Consider the following 24,252-nt stretch of genomic DNA (forward strand, 5'->3'; position numbering starts at 1 on the left):
TGTCCTAGAGTCTGAGGCATTCACCTATGTAAGCACCAGAAGGAAGGAAATTGTATGTGAGGGCTAATTATTTTGCACATGACAAGGGACCATGAAACGATGGAGCTTGGAGCTGGCAACAAGTATCTTTTAAGCTCCAATCACAGGCTGGGCGCTGTGCTAGACTCTAGGGGTCACCAGAGGCAGGAGGGCTGGGCTGCTACCCTCCGTCTTTTCTAATAGGAGCCATAGATAAATAATCAGACATTTCAATTGTCACATGATGGGGACTGAAGTAAAACAGTACAGAGCATTGAGTGTTTGAAGTCTCAGACAGTCAGAGAGCAAAGGGATGCCTGCGTGTTGAAACTGAAGGCTATATTGAGTCCAAAGATGGCATAGGCACACCAGGCAAGAAAAGCAGCCAGGAAAGGGGCCGGCCGAGGCAAGAGATGCCTACACAAATGCCTGGGGAGAGTGGACAGCCTGGATGTAACCTTTTGGGTACCTTAAAGTCTCCACCAGAGAAGCACTGAGGCCTGAGTGGCAACTAAGAGGATAAGCCCTTTGTGCTTGCTTCCTGGAAATGGAAAAGAAAGCCTCAGATCTCAGCATCCTTTCCCCCCTTGTTTTCTTGAGCCCTTATCCCCCTGTCTCTTGAGCCCAAAGTGGAATCAAAAGAGAATCTGTTATTCAGCTCCCTCATGGGGAGACATACACAACGGCCAGATGTCGGACTGTCTGGGTTCAGACCCCAGCTCTACCTGAGTCACTGTCATCCTTGGGGCACTTAATGCATCCAGTTTCTCACATAAAAGAAGACCAATAAGCCGGGCATGGTGGCTCATGCCTTTAGTCCCAGCACTCGGGACGCAGAGGCAGGTAGATCGCTGTGAGTTCGAGGCCAGCTTGGTCTACAAAGTGAGTTCAGGACAGCCTTAACCCTGTCTCGAAAAACAAACAAACAAACAAACAAAGTATTAACTGTTGCCTCAGAATTAAGACTGTTGCAGGAGGGGGTCAAGACACAGATCAGCAATTTAGAGCACTTGTTATTGCAGAGGACCCAGGTTTGAGTGACTCACGACCAACCATAACTGCAGTTCCAGAAGATTCTATGCCCTCTTCTGACCTCCACAGGCACCAGGCATGCATGCACTGCACATGCATACATACAGGCAAAACATCCCACACACAAAAAGTAAAATACAATTTTAAAGATTTTCATAGGAATACTTGTGCAAATAAATATTCTATAAGAAAAATACAGTTGGAAAATCCCAAGTTAAACTGAGGTAAATTTGATGATGATGATGATGATGATGATGATGATGATGATGATGGTGATGGTGGTGGTGCTGGTGGTGGTGATGGTGATGATGCCTTTAAGACACAACTGAACGGTCCAGTGTGGTGGCACATACTTGTGGGAGCCTAAGCCAGATCTTGTGGGGTCAGTGCCAGGGCAGCCAGGACAGAGGAAATCTCATCTCAGACAAACAAAACCATAACTGTACTGAGACCTATGAATATCAAATTGAGAGAACAGTCTGCAGCAATTTCCAAATCACAATTGCCCACATAATGCTTGTTGTTGTTTGTTCGCTTGCTTGCTTTTGTCTTTCTAAAAATACTGAATAAGGCCAGTACCCCTCAGACCTAACCTTAGGCCTAATAACACTTGAGAAAAACACAGATGAATGCTTACAGTTCAAGTCCACTGGGGACAGATGCTCTGCATTTGCTAGGAAAGCCCTTTGGTCAGAGCAGAAATATAAGAGGGAACTTGGAGTTGCTGTTCTTAATGTTAAATTTGTTTGAGATGGGGAAGCTGAGGACAACTTTGCAGAAACATGTCACTGAATAAAGTAGGAAGTGGCCACTGCCGCAGCCCCTGATGGCTCTGCCCTGTCGCTGCTCACCTTATGTGGTAAAGCACATGCACATGCTCTTACAACCTCAAGGTCACCAGACTCACACTGAAGAAGCTTCTAGATTTAAAGTTCAAGATCAAATCTATCAAATATCAGGTCTCATGGTCAAAATGTGAAGCAAAGCATTTACAGTTCGTGACCTCATTGGGAGGAGAAATTAAACATGTTTTTTTCTACGTGACGCCCCAGTTCTATAGCAACCAGCAGTTTGAGAAACGTCAGTCAGATGGGAGCTAATCAGCCTGCCACTCTCAAACTGGATAATGCCACCAGATTCCATTCTGGGCCCAGTCATATCAGTAGGTACTGGACCAAGTAACTTCTCCAATCACTTTCTCATTTTCAAGAGGAGAAAGGTGAATCAGACCTCCACCCAGGAAGTCTTTCTGAAGTACCATTCTGTGCACTGAGCACATGGCAGGTTACAGATCTCCTAGATTTATTAGTTCCACTAAGGAAACAGACCCCTCTCTGGGTGGTCAGGAGCATCACAGTAGAAAGGGAGCAATAAAAGCAATTAAATTTGGAGGTTAGGCACAGCCCTCAGGAAACTAGACAGTAAGAAGTCTAGCCTCCAGTACCAAATTCAAGATAGCTTGACATAGTAAATGTGGGTTGAGACTGCCTGGAAATTATGGCAGCCGTCAAATAGCTATATTTCTCTATTATCAGGGCCAGAGGTCCAGAGATAGGCTGCATCTGTCAAGTCAGAGGTGCCATGAGCATCCGTGCGCATGCCTTCCCCCACAGGTGTGTGATGCCTGACAGAGACCCTAACTGCTGACTCTGGAAGTTAGGGGGGCCTCTTGTCTTTCAGATTCTCTATCTTGAGGTGAAACCTTTCCCTGGCTTCCCCCAGGTCTTGCTGCCCTCAGCAGCCTGCACCACCTTGGTTAAAATGGGCTTGAGAAGCTAAACCGAAAGCCTAGGACTGGAGACATCTTGAATCAGAAAATCAGGAAGTTGCATTGCTATTTTCATTTTTTATTTTTAACTTTACTGACAAGCCTCATTTCTGCAAAATTCTGATGTTACAATCCCTATTTGCTTCCCACACACAATTTTGGGACGGTTCTGAGAGGTGAATAATATTTAGCACTTTAAAGATTGGCACTTCTAGCATAAAGCCCTTCATGATAACCGGCATCCGATGAAGACTGGCTGTGTTGATCATCCAGAGCTATGAGTCTGATATTTAGTTAAGAGTCTAGATGTGCCTGTGAGAATGATGCTGATCACAGTAGCACCCGGGTGGCTCCCTATCTGTCTGTTCTTAGGAGAGATGTTGAAATGACTTCAGATTATCCTAGGGCAAGTGTGAAGATCTCACTGTGGGCAGCAGGGTGAGCTTCCATAGAAAGGACGCTGCATTTGAAGCAGGCTGATCTGTCCCCTGTACCCTACTCTGCAGCATGCTATGTCTCTGCATCTCCTACACAAAAGGAATTGCCCAGTGATCTAGAGTGCCCCTGGTATGGCAGGCACATTATATTCTTTGTAAACCATAGCTCTTTCCACTGTGGGAATTTTTTTTTAATTTTTTTTATCATAATATTAATTAATTAATTATTTTTTTAAATTTTTTATTATTAATTTATTCTTGTTACATTTCAATGGTTATCCCATCCCTTGTGTCCTCCCATTCTTCCCTCCCTCCCCTTTTCCCCTTATTCCCCTCCCCTATGACTGTTCCTGAGGGGGATTACGTCCCCCTGTACATGCTCATAGGGTATCAAGTCTCTTCTCGGTTACCTGCTGTCCTTCCTCTGAGTGCCACCAGGTCTCCCCCTCCAGGGGACATGGTCAAATGTGAGGCACCAGAGTACGTGAGAAAGTCATATCCACTGTGGGAATTTTAGATTCCTTGGACTCTCGTCATTGAAAGCTAGTAGCACTCATCAGCCTATAAGCCCAACAGCAACCTTTGTCCTACACGCGTGCGCGCGCACACACACACACACACACACACACTCACACATACACACACTCATACACACACACTCACACATATACACACACTCACATTCATATACACACACACACACATACAGACATACATACACACACGTGAGGTGTCAAATACTTCCTGGGATTGTCCTGGCACCAATCAGAACCACTGAGGTGAGTTCTGTGACTCCTCCTCTTCTTTAAGGAGAAAAGGACTTGGGATTTAGAATGCTGTAGTCTAAACCTCTTAGAAACATCTTGCACACCACAGACCTTGCACGTAAAAAGGCACAGATATAGTTGTGCCTGTTATGACGTTAGAATGGCGATTCTGTACATGCTCACATAAGCCACATCAAGTTATGGGGTGTTTCCCACTGAGTTGGAAAGAACCCTCTCATGATATACAACCACCAGACACCCTTTTATTCCATGTCACACACGACAGTCTCATCTCAGAATGGTGGCAGCTTAAGTCATATCACATACACACACGTGTGTGTGCACACATACACACATGCACACACACAAGGTAATTAATAAAGCGAATCTTTTTTTTAAAAGCTAAACAGTCAATGTTGGAAATTTCCATTCTGCTCCCCCCTCCTAAGTTACAGTCTCTTTCCTTCCCTGCTCCTGCAAACCAGAGCTGTGAGTAGCAACAATTCTTCCTCCTGGGAAACTAATGATCAATCTTGCCCACCCCCATAGTCATCCAGTACTCACTTGCTCAGACTTGCCACACATATGGCTGTGACCGTCAGAGAATCAGTATTTCTCCTTGCATACACACACACACACACACACACACACACACACACACACATGCATGCACACACACACACACACACACACACACACACACACACACACACGAGCTGGTCACATACAGAAAGAGTTTTGTCTGAATATTAGTTATTGATTTTCTTTTCTACTTGTTCTCATAGCTTCTTTCACCATGGAGATGCTGAAAGGCTTCAGAAGACACTGGAAAGAATGGTTTTTGGCTCCATGGCATGCTATGGACAGACAAATGCTTCAGACTCAAGGGAAAACCAAATTTTATCACAGATTTTGTGGTTTTAGGCTTTGTGTCTGACTGAACCATTTGTCTTAGCCAGGCTTTGGAGCTCTTATCTTTGGAAAGAAAGGGGTGTTTTTAAGGCTTATCCTGTGTTACGTCGTCCTAAAGTCTAAATTATTTTCTTCTGCTGTATTTCAAAGTCCAGTGCAGAAGCAGAACGGTGACTCTGGGAAAAGTCAATAGGACTGTTTATACCAAACACCATAAAAACTAGTGGACAACAAACTGACAAGGCCTTTCAGTCATAGGTGCTGTGATTCAGCCTTTAGTGAACTGTTACACAAATGGTAAGGAACAGAGTCAACGGCCCATTTCCTCCTTCAACAAATCTATCTGCCCGGTTCTCTTTTGACATAAAACTGATGTCTATACCAGTGGGGTAACATGCTATCGTCTTTTCCCATACCATCTCCTAGACATGTAATGTCTGCAGTGCCTTCCTCTCCCTGCACCGCACGCCACATCCTCAGTCAGCCAGTCACAAACAGGGCAATGCTGTAGCATCCTGAAAGGGCTTCCATACCTCATAACCCCGAGTTCTCTTACTTCAATTGGAGGTGTTCATAAACGCCTGGTCTCTTTCAGGCCAGGCAAGTGATGCTCAAAGGAACTCTCAGAAAATGAAATCCTAAGTGAAAATAGCAGAAAACCGTTGACACTGTCTTATTAAGAGGGAAAGACGTGGGCTGGTGACACGGATCCATGGGTAAAATGGCTTGTCACACAAGCCTGACAACTTGGATCTCATGGTGTAATGAGAGAACCGACCCCTGAAAGCTGTTCTCTGACCTCTAATGCTCACCTCATGCACACCCAATAAAAATACATAAAACTAAATAGATGGGAGGCCAGCAGAGAATCTGGAGAGGGCTGAAAGTTGCTTAAATGCAATATCCAGGTATGACATTATAAAAATGAAATGAAGCTATACAATTTGAAAAGAAAGTTAAAGGTTCAGAGCAGGTTTTTTAAGGAAGGAAGACCAGGCAGCTGTGAGTTCAGACAGCCATTTGCACACTTCTGCAGTGCAGGCACTTCAGGAGAGTTCTTCCTCTCCTATAGACTTGGACACTCTCACGTTGAACTTGAAGTAAAGCATTGTGGACTGTGGAGCTGCTGCTCAGGCCTCTGTGTGCATCAGTCCCCCGAGAGCCTGCAGAACTCAGCTGCTGGCTCAAGCATTGAGTGTCTGATTCAGTAGGTCTGTGATGGGCCTAAGCTTTGGTCTCCCTCGTAAGTTCTCAGTTAATGCTGATGCTGCCAGCCATGGGCCCAGAATTTGACATCTGCTGTCCTTAGTGTAGTAAATCAAAATGGGCAAATGTAATGTCCAGGTTAATTTTAGTTATTTTTAAAAGCCTACTTAAAATGTGTCTTTACCTCTTAATTTATACTTTTATCAAACTAGTAATGCTATTGTTACCTTACTGGAACTCCTCCATTCCACAAGCGGAGAGAACAGAGTCAGTTTGTCTCCCAGTGAGGTCCACAGCTCCCTTTCACCTGGACTCTCTGACATTCTAAACAAGATCTCTGAGCTGCATCCAAGAGCATTTGACACCAGAAACCACACTGTTAAGACTCATCTATTAAATATGCTTCTTATTTATGCAAGGTTAAGAAAACTACTGCCATAGATCTAGAGCCAATAACCTGCCAAATATAATTTATCATTGCAAATCTTTGTTGTTTAATGTAAGAGTGGATATCTGCAGTGGAGTTTCACCCTCCATTTTCTTTCTCATGTATCCATTCAACATTTAGTGGGTCCCTACTATGTGGTTACACCTAAAAATACAACAATGAGAATTAGATACATGTGGTTTGCTCCTGTAACAACTATCTTCTAGTTGGAGGAATAGACCAAAACAGTAAACAAATAAGCAAATGTGGAGAGTGCTGTAAACATCACAGACAGAATGGCATCGTCTAATGACTGAAGATATGAGGACATTTTTGTCGTCGCTAAAGAAAGAGAAAGATTTTTAGGTGGATGGAGCCAAGGAGAAATGAATAGTGACAGGTCTAGAGAAATAAACATCAACCAAATGTTATAGATCCTAGATCATAGTTTCAAATTTTTAATTGAGGCCATTATGATAAGGAGTATTATGGTCTGGTTTGCATTTTAAAATGCCTTTTTGCTATGTCAAATATAAATTGTAGGCAAGTAAGAATAAGGCAAAAAGACTGGCCATGGGTTGTGGAGACAGTCAGGCGGGCGAGGGCTAGATGTGCAGTTGTGTGGATGTGAGCTGAAATCTACAGATGTGCTTACAGTCCCAGGTCCAGGGAGAGGCCATGTCTTACAAAATCGTGTAGAGACTGATGGAGAAAGACACTCAATGCCAACTTCTGGTCTCCAAATGCATGAGTATGCACATGCATGCGCCCCTATATACATGGCATGTGGGTACACATGTACACATGTATAGATACTAAAAATGAACAAATAAGTCAGTGAAAGACTAGCTAAAAAGGCTGTTGTATCAGTCTAAATAAGTGATGGTAAAGCTTTAACTAGAGGAGCTAAGGGGAAAGAAGGAGAAGATAATTTCTCATTTATTTGATACAGAGAATAAAAAGAGAGAGCTGAGAGTAGTGGAGCATTCCCGTAATCCTAGCACTCAGGATGTTGAGGAAGGAAGATCATGAGTTCAAGGCCATCCTAAGCTGAATAGTAAGGCCCTGTCTCTAAAGGAAAATGAAAGAAAAGAGGGCAGGGGAATAGGGAGAGAGTTCCAATATGGATGACTATTAAATACTTTTAATTACATGCTAACTTCACCAACTTACAATTATATTTGAACTCCATTCAGGTGACCAACCAAGCATAAGTGTGACTGATTATTAATTTTATAATGTAATGACAGATTTTAAACTTGAGACTCTTCTTGTATAGGTCAGGATGGCCCAGTAACCCTTATCTCCCTGCCTTGGTCTGTCCAAAACTGGGATTACAGGTGTGAACCACCATGTCCTGCTTGAGATAGCTGTTTCTTTACGTGCAATTATTACATATGACTTATCTGTGGGACATTAGGGCAGCTTATTTCTATTTGAGCTCTTTATACACTCATAGAGACCCGAATTTCCTTCACAATTATCTCTGTGTGTATGGATGGGGCACATAAGAGAGTGAGGAGTGTATTGTGTAGATGAAGAAGCCAGGGGAGGGTGTTGGGTGGCCTATGCCAACACGTCCTGCCTTATTCCCCTCACACAGAGTTTGTCACTGAACCTGGAGCTATGCTGGTGGCCAGCAAGCAAACCAGAAGTCCTGTCTCCAGCTCCCACAGTCCTGGGGTTGCAGGTGCATGAGCACATGCCAAGCGGTTTACATAGTTGCTGAAGCTTCAAACTCACGTCTTCATGCTTGCACAGAACACATTCTTCCCAAGTCCTGCTACATGAATCTGGTATCATTCTAGTCAAAGTCTAGATATAATATTAATGAAATATGTGTCATGGTGGGTTTTCCTCCCAGCCCTAAGCTCCCAGTGACTCATGAGACTCAAAATATATTTACAAACATCTAGGCCATATATAGCTAGGCTCTTCTCTGACTAGCTCATAACTTAAAATAACCCATTTATACTAGTCTGTATTCTGTCATGTGGCTGGTTACCTCTGCTTAGATACCATGCATCTGTCCTCCTTATGTCTTCCCCTGGGTGAATCGGGGTGAATCTTGCACACCTAGCTCTATCCCAGAATCCTTGCTGCCTACTGAATGTCCCACTTTCTATTCTACCCTTTCCTAGAGGCCATAGGTGTTTATTGACAGGTGTTGCATCCATATTTTCCTTTATAGTTTCATATAATTAAATAGCCAAAGAAATTGTTGTTGAAAAGGGAAATTTTTATAAATTAAAAAAAAAAGAGGGCTGTCAAACTGGTTCATCCAGAAAAAGAATTTGCCTTAAAGACCTGAGGACATGATTCAATCTCTGAATCCTACCTACACAATGGAAGAGAGAACCAGCTCCTGCAAGCTTCCCTTCGTTTTCCACATGTGTGAGATGCCATAAACAAACAAACAAACAAATAAATAAATAAATAAATAAATAAATTCTGATTGTTCAAAAATATGAAACAATAATTGCAATTCTCAACCTGTGGGTCCCAATCTCTTTGGGGCAAATGACCTTTACACAGGGGTGGCATATCAGATATTTACAATACAATTCATAACAGTAGCAAAACTATAGTTATGAATTAGCAACAGAAATAATGTTATGGCTGGAGGTCATCAACACACGAGGAGCTGTATTAGGGGGCCACAGCATTCGGAAGGCTGAGAACCACTGCTCTGGATGTTAAAGTCACAGACAAGACGAGGATCAGGAGATGTGACAGAAGAGTTTACCTTCTTCCCTCTTGTTTATCATCAGAATCACTTTGGTCTCTACCTCTTCACCTCCACCCTAATGTTGGCCTTGACCACGTATGTGACATTTGTGTTTCGGTATTACTGTTCTTTCCATTTGATTGATTGTTCTAAGCTGGCTAACACTTTCTTGGCACATTGCTTTCAAATCAAAAGCTTTCTTACTAATATAGTTCCTGTGTGTTGCAAATTTTCCAGTCCACTACAGTTTACAAATCCTTTGAAGATAAGAAAAGAAGACCTTGAATTGAGGCAAGCAAAAATATTGTAAAACCAAACAACCCAAGTCTAAGGCTCAGTGGTTTCAAGACTTTACCTCTGAAGGCACTGGGGTGATCTGAATGGTTTCAAAGCATTTTTAGATACATAGCACAATCTACCTATGTACCTATATTCTGTATGATGTTTTATACTCTGTCAAATAAAACCATAAAGGGGAATATATGCTTTTCCAGTTGCTTATCTAAATAAAAAGCTGTACTTATTCACAAATTAATATATTATTTTTAAGAGATGTGTGTGCTCACACAGATGGAACATCTTGTAAGCAAGTTCAAACTCCTTAGCCACAAGTATAGAAATGCAAATTGAACAGTGTTGTTTCATACTGTCAGAGGCTTCTCAAGTGTCTCCCCCAAAGACCACACAATAGAACAAGATTCCATGGCAAGCCAGAGGTCACATTATGCACCCATGTGTAAGGTGCCCATATTTTTCAAAATCTCATAGCACTCTGCAAGTTGGGAATACAAAACCAATGGAAAATTCAGAGAAGCAAAATCAACTGCCCTGTATCTTAAGGCTGCTACTGGTGAAGAAATGTCCATGAAAGACGAGCCCAAGTCCCCCAACTCCAGCATAACTACTTCTCCTATGAACCACTCAAGCACTTATGACAATTTCTTTAGGTGTGCTTAAAAGTCAAGAATGTGGATGTGGTATCTGTTTGTTTCAGTACACACAAGAGTGGACTTATAGTGAATTAAACTTTCAATTCTTGGTCTCTTCTAAAATTTTCTATCAGAACCAGGAGTGAACACTATTAATTTAAGGAGAATGGCTCTGTTTTTCTATTTATACATTTTAATCTCAACATATAAGATATCCTGCATTACTGTGGTCTGACATCACCCTTAAGGGCAGGGCCAGAGAACACTGAGCCACCTTATAGAAGGCCTTTCACATTCATTTCCTTTTGACAAAACAGCCCCACGGTCCCACCCAGCCAGCCATGCTATAATAGAGGTAGATGGTGTGTGCAAGGTCTCTTCTGAACTTTTGGAATTAAAAGGATTAAAAAACAGTTGGAATGAGAGTGCTTAACTTCTTAGATTCTTGAAAGCTAATTCCATGTTCTGGAATGTTCTGTAGTTAACCTTTTTCCTAACATAGACACAGCCATGGCTCCTCTACTTTACCATGAGTTGCTAAAGCTCCTATCTGATTTAACATCAAAATGTCCATCATGTTCTCCTCTTGAAGCCTCGAGTGCCTGCTCCAGTGCCCAGAGCACAATTCCTTCACATGTGTCCCTTCATCTAAGACAGAGAGACAGGAGTTGGGTGGGTGGGGGGTAGGGGGACCTTACTAATACATGTGTTTATGCTCCTATCTACTGACACAGGGTTCCACATATCTGCACAATCCTGCCCTCCTCAGAGGGAGGCATACCTGATCTTCTCGGTCTCGGTACTTGAAGGAATGTCCCTGGGGACAAGACAAATAAGTAGATCATGTTTGCACGGCCTATCTCTCAAACTTCACATCTGTAGCATCATGACAACAAAGGCCTAAACTTGTTCTTTCCTCCTTTTGTCATAGCTTTAAAGTACTTTCGTGGCTTTATTTCAAATTCCCTGACAATTCTAGAGGATTGTCTTCTCCTAGTGCCGTTCTCCAGCTCTGGGATGGCTACATCCCTGTCATCTGACTTCCAAATCATGTTCCCAAGCCGCACTGAGTTGGCATCCCACACACCCTAACCCTGAGTTCTATATCCCTGCCCAATAGTTAACTGAAAGTACTCTTATAAAAATCACCCTAAGAAGAAAGGTAAAAATAAAAAAAAGCTGAATCAGACTTCAATCTTGGGAAAATCTGTTCTTTATTTGAACCTTCTAATAATTTCAACTTCAGTGCTATGAAAACCAGAGAACATAGCAGAGAGGGCAAACCCTGCCCCACATACACACACTCACACACACCACACACATACATACACTCATACACACACATACACACACATATACACACCACACACATATACACACACTCACACACACCACACACATACACACACTCATACACACACATATACACACCACACACATATACACACACCACACACACATACACACACTCATACATATACATACACACATACACACACACCACACATATACACACACACACCATGCACACATATACACATACATACACACACACATACACACTCATACACACACATACACACGCATACACACACCACACACTCATACACACACACCACACACTCATACACACATACATACACACACACCCCACACATACACACACTCATACATATACATACACATGCATACACACACACCACACACTCATACACACATACCACACACAAACACACACACCATGCACACATATACACATACATACACACACATACACACTCATACACACACATACACACACACCACACACACATACACACACTCATGCATACACATACACACACACCACACACATACACACACCACACACATACACACTCATACACACACACCACACACTCATACACACACTCATACATACACATACACACATACACACACACCACACACACACTACACACTCATATACACACTCATACACACACACACATACACACATACACATACACCACACACACATACACACACCACACACACACACACACACGCACCCACACACAAACGACTGTGGCTCATTTCCACTTCATTGCTTATCAACTCTGAACTTGCACAGTTTTAAACACTAAGTAGAAACAAAATGGTAGCATATAACAAGGTCGTTATAAAGTGTAAATAAAACTACATATGTACAATACTTAATAGGGTCCCTGCTGAAATTCAGGGATGGATTCTTACTCTCTTAACATTTCCTGCCAATGATTTTTTTTATCTGTTTCTCCTTATTTCACTATAGTTCAGTGTCTGTATTCTTCGTAACACAAGAAAACATTTTGTTTTTGAGAATACCAGTATCAGTTGTGTTTTATGAAGCCTGTAAGATTGAAATATCAGAATCAGATACACAGAGAGAGAGAGAGAGAGAGAGAGAGAGAGAGAGAGAGAGAGAGAAGGAGGAGGAGGGGAGGGCGTGGGGGTAGACTAGTCTGCTTTTTTCTTTACCCCAAGAAAACAAAGATGCTTTGCTTTAGAATCAGTTTTCATGCATGCAGTATTTGAGAGTGACCATAGATTTTGCAAAACAAAACATTTTACTGCTACTTCCTAGTGTATCCCATGAAGACTTTAATGTATGATGAGGGTACGAATGGTTAACAGTTAGTTTAGTGCCACTTCAAGTCTCACAGCTCATTTTTAATAATTTTCCAATGGTCACCTTTATTTCAAATGCCATCTGTTTCTCTCTGTCTCTGAGTACTGGCCTGCCCTGGCCTTGGTGCATTCTCGGGAAAGCCTTGTCCTGCTGGCACATGGGTTGCCAGCGACTGACTCTCACCCCACTTCTGTCCCGAGTCAATGGAAAAGCCGGCACACCCTTCCCAAATGACTCTGGCTGTTATAAGCAATGGACGGCAAGTGGAGGAGAGACCAGCAGAACAGGGCTGTCTCCCTCTTCAGAAAGGCGCACCAGTCTGCATACAGTCGGAGAGGCTTTGGAGTGCACTTCTCTCCTCGCTTCAGCTCAAAGGACTTGACACTGCCCAGGCCCTGTCTGTAACAAGGCCCTGACTTCTCCCTTCCGATCCTAAGTTCACTCTCATATGGTAATGGCTCCTGTAATGGCTCCTGTTTGCCTAAATCTTTTCCATAAAAGATAAGTCACACATGCTTAATAAGCATTGTTGTATGCAGGCAATGGTTTATTAACACTCATTCACAGCAACTTATTCTTTTTTGGCTACAAATCACTTACTTATGCATTAAAATAGCAAAAACATCATTTCATCCATCCAATATGCTCTGGTGAAAGAGGCATTGCGAATTAATAAGCACAGTCATGGGTCATTGAATAGCACGTCAGTCAGCACCAGCCTGCATGGACCACAGTGGTCCTGCAAGATTATTAGTTAAGATACAAGTACCTCATTACCCAATGAAGTCGGTTTGAACTGATAGAATGCCGTAGTTCGTTGTTGTTTTAGAATGCTGTGTTTTCTTGTTTTTTGTTTTTGTCAAAGGTTGTTCATGTATCTTTATTGGTAAGGTAGATTTATCTATTTTTTAAAAACATGAACAGACAGAAGCAAAAGCTAAATTGGCAAAATTATGTTCAGTTTGTCCACATGAGAAGCAAAAAGATTACTATTCTTTTTAATTTTTTATTTTATTTTTATTTATTTATTTTTATTATTATTATTTTTTTGTTGTTGTTGTTTGTTTTTTGAGACAGGGTTTCTCTGTGTAGCCTTGGCTGTCCTAGACTCCCTTTGTAGACCAGGCTGGCCTCGAACTCACAGCAATCCGCCTGCCTCTGCCTCCCGAGTGCTGAGATTAAAGGCGTGTGCCACCATGCCCCGCTTATTTTATTTTTAATTGCTTGTGTGCACGCATGCATATGCACTTACACACACCTGCACATTCAAGTATGAAGTCAGGCTCTAACAGAGTCTAGAAGAGGCTGTTAGGTCCTGAAGAGCTGGAGAAACAGACGGCTGTGAGTTGCCCTATGTGCTAAGAGCTAGACTCATACACACTGCTAACCACTGACCCATCTCTCTAGCCCCAAGGCTAATATTCCTAATGAAGACATTGTATAAATGGATAAGAGCAAGCAAATGCAATGGAAAATATAAAGAATCAAGTAGATTAGACGTTTTAAAAGAAACATGGCTGTAATCATGGAGACTCGCACTAATGCTTGAATTGATAAAAAGTTAACACACTTACAAGGAGGCATCCTTTCCCTCTCAAAAACAGTCACCCCAAAGCAAGAGAGATAAGAAACAAAACTCATATTCAAGTAAACCAGGTGGCACAAACATTTTAAAAGCATAAAATATCAAGTTGGAAAGTAAAAGGAGAACTGGGCAAGAGGAAAAGAGTCAAAGCAAGCTGGGAAGGTGCAGAGGCGATTCTACTCCCCACGAGCCAGCAAAAACTTTCAGGCAGCAGCTGAGACATGCCAACAAGTGTTGAACCCACGCTTCTCAATGGAAACAAATAGTGTGTGTGTGTGTGTGTGTGTGTGTGTGTGTGTGTGTGTGTGTGTGTGTCTGTGTGGTGTGTCTGTGTGGCATGGGTAGGGGTGGGGAGGGGAGCTATGTGTATGCGCTGGTACACTTGTGTGCATGCAGTAAATGTTATCAGTAGGAAGAAAGAAGAGCCTATGACAAATCACAAGACATATAATCTTTGCTGGAAATCCCCTGGCCCCAATTGCTGTATCTGGTACCCAATCTATTGCTGCAATCAATGAGTGAGTACAGCACCAACCTAAATGTCGATTGATACTTTCAGTTAATCAGTAAACAAAGCGTAAAGCTACACATCAGAGCTTCATTCATTTGGGAATGAGGTGAGTGAGTGTTTTGGTGAGTTGAGAGATAACTATAAGTAGTTGGCTATCTACTAGGAAATGTATTAATGTATTGCCTTGATTTTATGCTATTCATAATATGAAAACTAGAGAAGTGGCATGAGTAAGTCTAAACTGCATTGTCAGCACTTTCTCTATCAGCTTCTCAAGACAGTCGGAAAATAATGAATGAAGCCTGGTGCTTTCAATTTCTATGGGGGGGAGGGGAATGTGCTTATAAGGTCCAACTCCAGTGTATACCAATGACAAGCCATTAAATGTAGAGCTGGGGAGAATGCCCACCTCACCCAGTTACATAATGTTTCTACCTTTCATTGTACTTACCACAATTTATATGACAATTCATATGTGTTAGATTATTGAAATAGTATATATTTCCTCAGAAATTGCTGTCTGATTTATCGCTGCTGTGTTTCTTTTATCTAGAACAGAACTTGGCATGTTTTAGGCATTCAACAAAGATTTATTAAATAAAAAAATAAAACACCAAACTTACTATCTGCCAGATACTATCCTAAGTGTTTTATATTTGCTGGGCCATAAATATATGGCCATATACTTCTTGGCCATATTGGTCATATATTGGTCATATATCTATCGGTCACAAAATATTGTAGCGCTAGGGAGAACACTCATCTAAGCTGACATCATTGTTAGCTTAATTTTATAAAAGAAACCAGGAAATAACTGATCCAAGCCAGGATTTAGTCCCATGTACTTCATTTCCATGCCCTTCTCCAAAGAATGCTCTCTCAGTGTGTCAGAGCCATGAGGCTGGCAAAGAGAAATCCCAGGATGAGTACCATGTTGCAGAATGGAACAGTAACAGAGAGTTGGGTGTTTTAGCAACGTGCCTTTAATCATAGCACTCAAGCAATAGAGACAAGTGAATCGCTGAGTTCCAGGAGAGCCTCATCAATACAATAAGACCCTGTCTCAAAAATTGGAATAAAATAAGAGCAACAGAGTCATGTTAAAGGAATTAAAGAGAAACAATATACTGGAACTGAGAGACATAATATATTTGCATTAAAATGTTCAAAACTACATGCAATTCAGTAGGCATTGCTAAATGGTGGCAATATGTGTGATTCATGCTTCAGTTTTCTTAATATATATTATAATTTTAACAATATATATTTTTACTTGTGGGATGATTTAATAGGCTTCCATATTTAAAAAAACATAGTCCAAACAAAATTCAATGTGTTAAAAGTTCAAAGGTCTTGTCAACAATAAGAGTATGTTGCTTATGACAGTAAATATGAATACTAGATCTCTTTCCTCTAAAATGCAGATTCAATGAAAAATAAAGTGTACTCATAAAGAATGTGGTATAGTCGATTTAGAATCATTCAAAAACCAAGAATGTTAAAACTAAGGTTTTATAAATGAAAGAACTCAGAAAGGGAATTTTGCATAAAATATTAGACACTTTAAAGCATTCAGTCAATAAGGAAATATATTTCTAATGTTCCATTGAAGATTGTGTCTGCATGTTTGGAATGGCAAGTTCTTATGTTTTGAAGATTTGTCTTCATTTACCATCCTTTGCCTCTTAGGTACCAGCAAAACCCAGACACCTTACTCAACAACTTCCCTGCCACCACCTCCAGCGTCGCATCCATCCATCCATCCATCACCTTCAGTGTCCCAGCCAGCCAGCCAGCCACCACTGCCAGCGTCTCACCCAACACAACCACCAGTCCCCAGTCTACCACCGAGAAACATTAAGCCTCCCCTTGACCTGAAGTAAGTAAAGGAATTTTGCATGGCTGGGTGCTAAGCAGTCTATGTAAAACTTGTGTGGTACAGTAGTGGGCAGTTGACAGGAAGGAGAACAGGCTCTTTTTATGAAAGTTTGATATCTCTCAACTGTGGGGTCCTTGTAAAAAAAATCAAAATTATGTTGCATACTTTCTCACTTCAACAGGAAGGGCACACTCACAATCTGAACAAAGCAAAGTCAAGCTCCAACAGTATAGATAACTCAATGTCCAATTGTCTAGGACTCATTTACAATCTTCTGGGCCAAGGGGCTTGTAGGTCACGTCTCCAGCTCTGCCTGCTGCAGCACACACAGCGTGTTTTCTAGGTTCTAGCTGCCTCCACTCCTCCACTGCCACTGTTGGTGGTGGTCATCCCATGGCACTGGCACCTCCAAAACTGTTGGGGTCCCTTGCTGAGACTAGGCTGCACTTTCACCGATCGCTTCTCCTGGGCACTCTTCAGGGCCTCCAGGCATTGCCACACAGTGCCAGTCCTCAGCTGATCTCCATGACCCCTTCACACCTTCCAAACCAGCACCACCTGAGTGACCCGCACACTACCAGGTTCAGCTGCCAGCATGTGGCGCAACCCTGGCTGTGTCTGGAACACAGCTTTAGTGTGCTGACTCTCAGGAAATGCTCTCCAGAAGACTTCACCTCAGCAATGCTTCTTCTTCTTCTTTTTTTTATTAATTTATTCATATTACATCTCAATTGTTATCCCATCCCTTGTATCCTCCCATTCCTCCCTCCTATTTTCCCCTTACTCCCGTCCCCTAAGACTGTGACTGAGGGGGACCTCTTCCCCCTGTATATGCTCATAGGGCATCAAGTCTCTTCTTGGTAGCCTGCTATCCTTCCTTTGAGTGCCACCAGGCCTCCCCATCCAGGGGACGTGGTCCAAATATGATCATACTGAGTGAGTTAACCCAGAAGCAGAAAGACTCAGATGGTATATACTCACTTATATCTGCATACTAGCCCAAGGGGTATGTCCCATGAAAGTATTCACTCACCAGGAAAGTGGGTCAGAGGGGAGGACATCCTATTGGGTCTGTAGGTGAGAGAAGCATGGGAAAATGGAGAAATAGAAGGATCCAGAGGGTCCTAGAAACCTCTAAGAAGAGCATTATGATGGGCAGATCTGGGCCCAGGGGTCCGGCGCAAACTATGGCATCAGCGATGCTTCTTAATCACCGCTAATTTCTCAGCTCCAGCGGAGCAGCATCAAGCACCCCAGCAACGTAAAGGCTTCACTTTAGTAGTTTTGGTCACTTGTTAATGACAGCTGATTCCTCAGCTCCAGCTGCTTGGACACCACAGATTCTCCACACAAATGGCCCAGGAGAGTCTTTGCTTCCCTCTGAAGCTTCCCAAGCCAATCCTCCCCCCTGTCTGCACTGCTCTTACCTTCAAAGCTCCTACAGAGCAGTTCTCATCCTTCAGCACTCAATGACCTTACTAGCCCAAAATTCCCAAGTCCTCTCACAATCCTCCCAAAAAAGAACATGGCCATGCCCGTCACTATGATACTCCGCTATCCTGGTGCTGGCCTATGCTAGGGCGACTATTGCTGTGATGAAACACCATAACCGAAAGCAACCTGGGAGAGAAAGGGTTATTGCACTAGCAGGTTCACAGAACAGTTCATCCTGGAGAGCTTGGATGGCAGGAAGCTGATGCGGAGGCCATGGAGGGCGCTGCTTACTGGCTTGCTACCCATGCTTGCTCAGCCTGCTTTCTTATAGAATCCAGGAGCACCAGCCCAGGACTGGCTCCATTCACAATGGCCTGGGCCCTCCCCCACTGATCATTAACAACAACAACCACAAAGCCTTACAGCAGGATCTTTTTGTTTTTTAACACATTTTTATTGAAAAATAAAATAATTCATATTACATCTCATTTTCTATCCCATCCCCTACATCCTCCCACTCTTCCCTCCCTCCCACTTTCACCCCAACCCCCTTCCCTATGACTGTGACCGAGGGGGACCTCCTCCCCCTGAATATGGTGCTAGGGTATCAAGTCTCTTCTTGGTAGTCCGCTATCCTTCCTCTGAGTGCCATTGGGCCTCCCTCACAAAGGGACATGGCCAAATATGGGGCACCAGAGATCCTGTGAAAGTCAGTCCCCAGTCTCCACTTAACTGTGGAGAATGTTCTGTCCCTTGGTTAGATCCGGATAGGGGTTTGATGATGACTGCACGTTTTGTCCTTGGTTGGTGCCTTTGATCAAGCAGAACCCCTGGGCTCAGATCCACCCATCATAATGTTCCTCTTGTAGGTTTCTAGGACCCTCTGGATCCACCTACTTCCCTATCCCCTATATTTTTCTCACCTAGAGTCTCAATATGATGTCCTCATCTCTATCCCACTTTCCTGGTAGGTGCAGACTTTCATGGGACCTACCCCTTGGGCTAGTGTCCAGTTATAAGTGAGTATATACCATTTGAGTCTCTCTGCTTCTGGGTTAGCTCACTCATTATGATCATTTCTAGTTCAATCCATTTGTCCACAGATTTCGGGAATTCCTTGTTTTTAATAGCTAAGTAGTATTCCACAGTGTAAATGAACCACAGTTTCTTTATCCATTCTTCTACTGAGGGACACTTAGGCTGTTTCCATGTTCTGGCTATTATGAATAAGGCTGCTATGAACATGGTTGAGCAAATTTTCTTGTTGTGTGCTGGAGCATCTTCTGGGTATATTCCAAGGAGTGGAATAGCTGGGTCTTGAGGAAGCCCTATTCCCATTTTTCTGAGATAGCACCAGATAGCTTTCCAAAGTGGCTGTACTAGTTTGCATTCCCACCAGCAATGAAGGAGTGTTCCTCTCTCCCCACATCCTCGCCAGCATGTGTTGTCATGTGAATGTTTGATTTTAGCCATTCTGATGGGTGTAAGATGGAATCTCAGAGTTGTTTTGATTTGCATTTCTCTGATGACCAGAGATGTTGAGCATTTCTTTAAGTGTGTCTCAGCCATTTGATATTCCTCTGTTGAAAATTCTCTGTTTAATTCTGAGCCCCATTTCTCAATTGGGTTATTTGGTTTGGTGGTGTTTAATTTCTTGAGTTCTTTATAAAGTTTGGATATTAGACCTTTGTCAGATGCATGGTTGGTGAAGATTATTTCCCAGTCTGTAGGCTGTCGCTTTGTTCTTTTGACAGTGTCTCCTGCCTTACAGAAGCTTCTCAGCCTCATGAGGTCCCATTTATTAATTGTTGACCTTAGGGCCTGGGCTGTTGGTTTACAGCAGAATCTTATGGAGACATTTCCTCAACTGAGACTCCCTCTTCTCCAGTGACTGAACCTTGTGTCAAGTTGACACAAAACTAACCAATAGAGTGATTTTCCACTATAATACAATATATCTATATATGCATATGTATATGTAGCACTATAATTTGATTTCACTTTATCTCATTTACTATATATTGGTCTTTTGTCCATAATCCGAATAGAACTTATTAATTACAAGTCCACATTGACATCCTCCTTAAGTGCATCACAGTTACAATTTAAAGGCGTGATTAAAAGCCTATTTATTATGAGTTACCCATGACTCTTTTCAGCGTTGTAGTACTTCCGTAGGTGTTTAATGTTAGTAGCTAAGGAGGTATGTTCAACTCAGTGGGTCTTATCTTCCATGTGGGCACACAAACATCACACCGTTCCAGGCATTTGAGTCTATATGTGTCTGTTTGAAGAACCAAACACGTTGTGTACATTCTGGGAGATTCTGCTACCAAATCAAAGTGGGAGCATCTGCCTACTATTATATTAAGGCTAAATAAATATTAGCCTAACTAAAACACCTAATATATGTTCTTTTAAACACTTAATTTTTATACAAATTATTTTTCACATGTATAAAATATTTCTTAGCCGGAGATGGTGGTGCGTGCATTTAATCTCAGCACTCAGGAGGCAGAGGCAGAAGGATCGCTGTGATTTCGAGGCCAGCCTGGTCTACAAAGCGAGTCCAGGACAACCAGGGCTACACAGAGAAACCCTGTCTCGAAAAACCAAAAAATAAAAAATAAACTATCTCTTATTCTTAGTTTTTTTTAATTTCTAGTAATTTTAATCCATTAAATTTGGATCTCAGAATTTCTTTTTCATGTTTTTATTTGTTGTTTTGTCAGAGATAGACCCTCACTGTATATCTCTGGATGGCTTAGAAAACTATGTAACCCAGGCTGACTTTAATCTTAGGAAGATCCTGCTGCCTCTGCCTCTGTGTGCTGGTATTACAGACACGTGTCAACCACAGTAGCCCAGGATCCTAACACATGTAAAGTTTCTGATAAAGCCCTTCAGTGAAGCCTCTGAGTAAGGCAAGGTCTTAATATGAAATCTTCACAAATGGTTCAAACAGAAATTCTGAAAATTGATAAGGCTTGGAGGCCAGTCATCATTAAGGACATTAGGAAAAGACACCATATCGGTTGCTTCAGGAGTGTTTGGGCAGGATCACCTGTGAGTCTAATGACTCACTTAACGGACTCACAGAAACACGGAAGCTGTGATTCAACAAGGTAAAGAAGGGGAAGGGACAGCCAGCAGGTGGCGCTGTCTAAGCACAGACTTCCAGGCAATTCCACAAGGCTGGTAAGACCCAGGCTAGGAAAACACAGTGGGTGTCTCAGGCAGCCTCCAGGAGAAGCTAACCCGATGCGTTAGAAGTTAAGGTTTCCACTGGGAGCAGAGGAACTGTCTCATAGGTACCTTGGGCCTGGCAGCTCCCAGAAGACCAGAAGCCGGGAAAGAAAGCAAGCATTCCTACAAGACACATTGTTGATAAGGTCTCAGAGCAAAATGCTTTTATCAACTAGGCCACTTTTACTGCAGTGCGGGTACAGAGAAAATATGTTCCTCTGAAAGCCTCAGGCCAGCCTTGCTGGCACATTCTCTAAAACGCAGCACATCTGGGCCTGCTGCGTTGCATTGACTCTCTGAAAACCTCATCCTTGGACTCCATAGTACATAGAAGGAAGAAATGAATTCAAAGGCACTGATACAGCATGGGATGCTGGTCAGTATGCACCCACATGCAAGGCAAAGGCCTGGGATTCCTACGGGCAATATTGTTTCCACCAATTATTTACAAAGTTCACTGGTAGAGATAAACACTGCCTCCTTTCTATTGGCATCATAATAAGGACTCCACTTAGAAAATGACCCACCTATAACCAGCCAATTTCATAAAATTAGAAAAAAAAATTAGAAAGAGCCAAAACTGGATATTTTACATTACCTAGAAACTTGGAGTCTTCTACATTTTTTTTTTTTTTTTTTTTTTTTTTTTTTTTTTTTTTTTCAGACAGGGTTTCTCTTTGTAACAGCTCTAGCTGTCCTGGAACTCTCTCTCTGTAGGCCACACTGGCCTCGAACTCACAAGGATTCTGCTGCCTCTGCCTCCCAAGTGCTGGGATTACAGGCATGTGCCATTACCACCCTGGTTTGGTTTTTTGCTTGTTTGTTTTGTTTTTTGGGTTGTTTTGTTTTGTTTTAGGCAGGGTTTCTCTGTGTAGCCTTAGCTGTCCTGGATTCACTTTGTAGACCAGGATGGCCTCGAACTCACAGAGATCTACCCGCCTCTGTCTCCCTGAGTGCTGTAAAGTTAATTATCATGTGCAGAAAAAGAGAAGTGCAAAAGTCAAGGCCATCTAGAAGCTAGTTTGTCTTGTCAAAAGACAAAAGCATCAACAGTTTTAAAGTTCCCATCAGTAAATTTCACAATGAGGAAATATCTAGATTAGAAAATTTCCCCATGGAAGGGGAAGTTAGATAAACACACAGCGGAAACGAAAGTGAAATGGACAATTACATTTATACGCAGGAGCCTATGGGAAAGCTATGGGTTGAATTTCAGGTAAGAAAAAAAAAAAAAAAAAAGTAGAAGATGCAGTGTCTCCGAGATTGAGCTTTTTGTCGCACACTTCAGAACGTCCCTGTGGGTGCCACTCTCCTCCCGTGACTGGAACTCTGTTCTCAAGTCAAAAGCTACTGGGCTTTTAAAACGGTCACCCAACAAAGCTTTAAGCCACTCCATTGTGTCCTGTCAATTGGACTTCAGGGAATATCATGCACAGAACAGAGATGTCTGCTTCTGTCTAAAGCCAGCGGCTGGGGAGAGAGGGATGGGTGAACAGGCAGAAGACACCGCAAAGGCCAGCAAAGCATGAACTGCTGAGAGGGAAAACAGAAGGGAGGGTGGTAAAATGTGAGTGGTGTTGCACACAGCACACTGTTACAGCTTTAAACAGATATGAGAGGTTGCAAAGACGCAAGGAAATATGGGAGTTAGGCAGAAAGCTGTGCGGGAGGGGCCTGTACAGGGCAGAGAACAGAGAGAACGGTGGCTTAAAGAGTCTAAACTCTAAGGAGGAAGTTAGCAGGACTACACTAAAGGCAGCAAAAGAAGAAGCCATTGGACAAAGGGCACTCCTGTAGGGATCCCTGTGTTGTGACAGCCCGTAACTGTCACCCTAAGGAAGACGAGAACCCCTGATGGTTGGAGCACAGAAGCAAGTCTATTCATTAAAGTCACTTTAAATAGATGGACAAATGTCGAGGAGACAGCAGAACCAGCTAAATGCTGCAGAAATGCAGGCAAGCTATTGAGGCATTCTAACCAAGACGGCCTGGCCTCCCTGGAGCCGGCAAGAAATGTCCACACTGTGGACAGATTTTAAAGGGCGCGACAGCAGAATTTGGATTTATTTATAAAACTCACAACGAGGATCAAGTGCAGCTCAGAAGCCTTTGGTCTCAGCAACTGGAAAGTGCCTGACACTCCAGCCATGAGGACTGGAGTTTTGCCCCCATCATACACGTAAAGAGTGGTGTGTGACATGTATCTGTGACCCCAGTGCTGAGGAAGTAGATGGGTTGTGGGTATGGCAGAGACAGGTAGAGTCCCGAAGCTCACCGCCCAGCCAGTGTAGCTAAATGACAGCCTGTGGATTCAGTGAGAGACCCTGCCTCAAAATATAAAGTCTGAAGTGATAGCGGGGGAGACCTGACTTCGACCGCTGGCCTGTACACGTGCATGCGTGCATACACAGAGACATTGGAAGGAGCCAAGCGAGACACTGTTTGAGGAGGGAAGCAAAGACATGGGACAACAATTTGGATGGGAAGAATTTCAGTTTCTGTATTTTGAGGCAGGATCTCATGTAAGTATAACCTAGGCTGGCCTCAAGTACACTAGGTAGCAAGGATGACACTGAGCTTGAGGAAATGGCGTGTTTGTATATGGTCAGAAGAAATAAGCCGTGGGCTGGAGAGATGGCTCAGAGGTTAAGAGCACTGGTTGCTCTTCCAAAGGTCCTGAGTTCAATTCCCAGCAACCACGTGGTGGCTCACAACCATCTGTA

The 24,252-nt window shown here is 42.7% G+C and overlaps 1 protein-coding gene across 5 annotated transcripts in view; it reads left to right on the forward strand.

The window, feature by feature from the left end:
• Fyb1 (FYN binding protein 1) overlaps positions 1–24,252 on the forward strand; it is a 124,868-nt gene that overhangs the window by 69,196 nt on the left and 31,420 nt on the right. For all 5 annotated transcript variants that reach the window (XM_051150927.1, XM_051150922.1, XM_051150925.1 and 2 more), the window contains exon 3: positions 16,660–16,849. In XM_051150927.1, the coding sequence (XP_051006884.1) occupies positions 16,660–16,849 (190 nt within the window). The remainder of the gene's footprint in view (positions 1–16,659; positions 16,850–24,252) is intronic.

This window comes from Acomys russatus, chromosome 9 (assembly GCF_903995435.1).
Source record: "Acomys russatus chromosome 9, mAcoRus1.1, whole genome shotgun sequence".
Classification (NCBI taxonomy): Eukaryota; Metazoa; Chordata; class Mammalia; order Rodentia; family Muridae; genus Acomys; species Acomys russatus.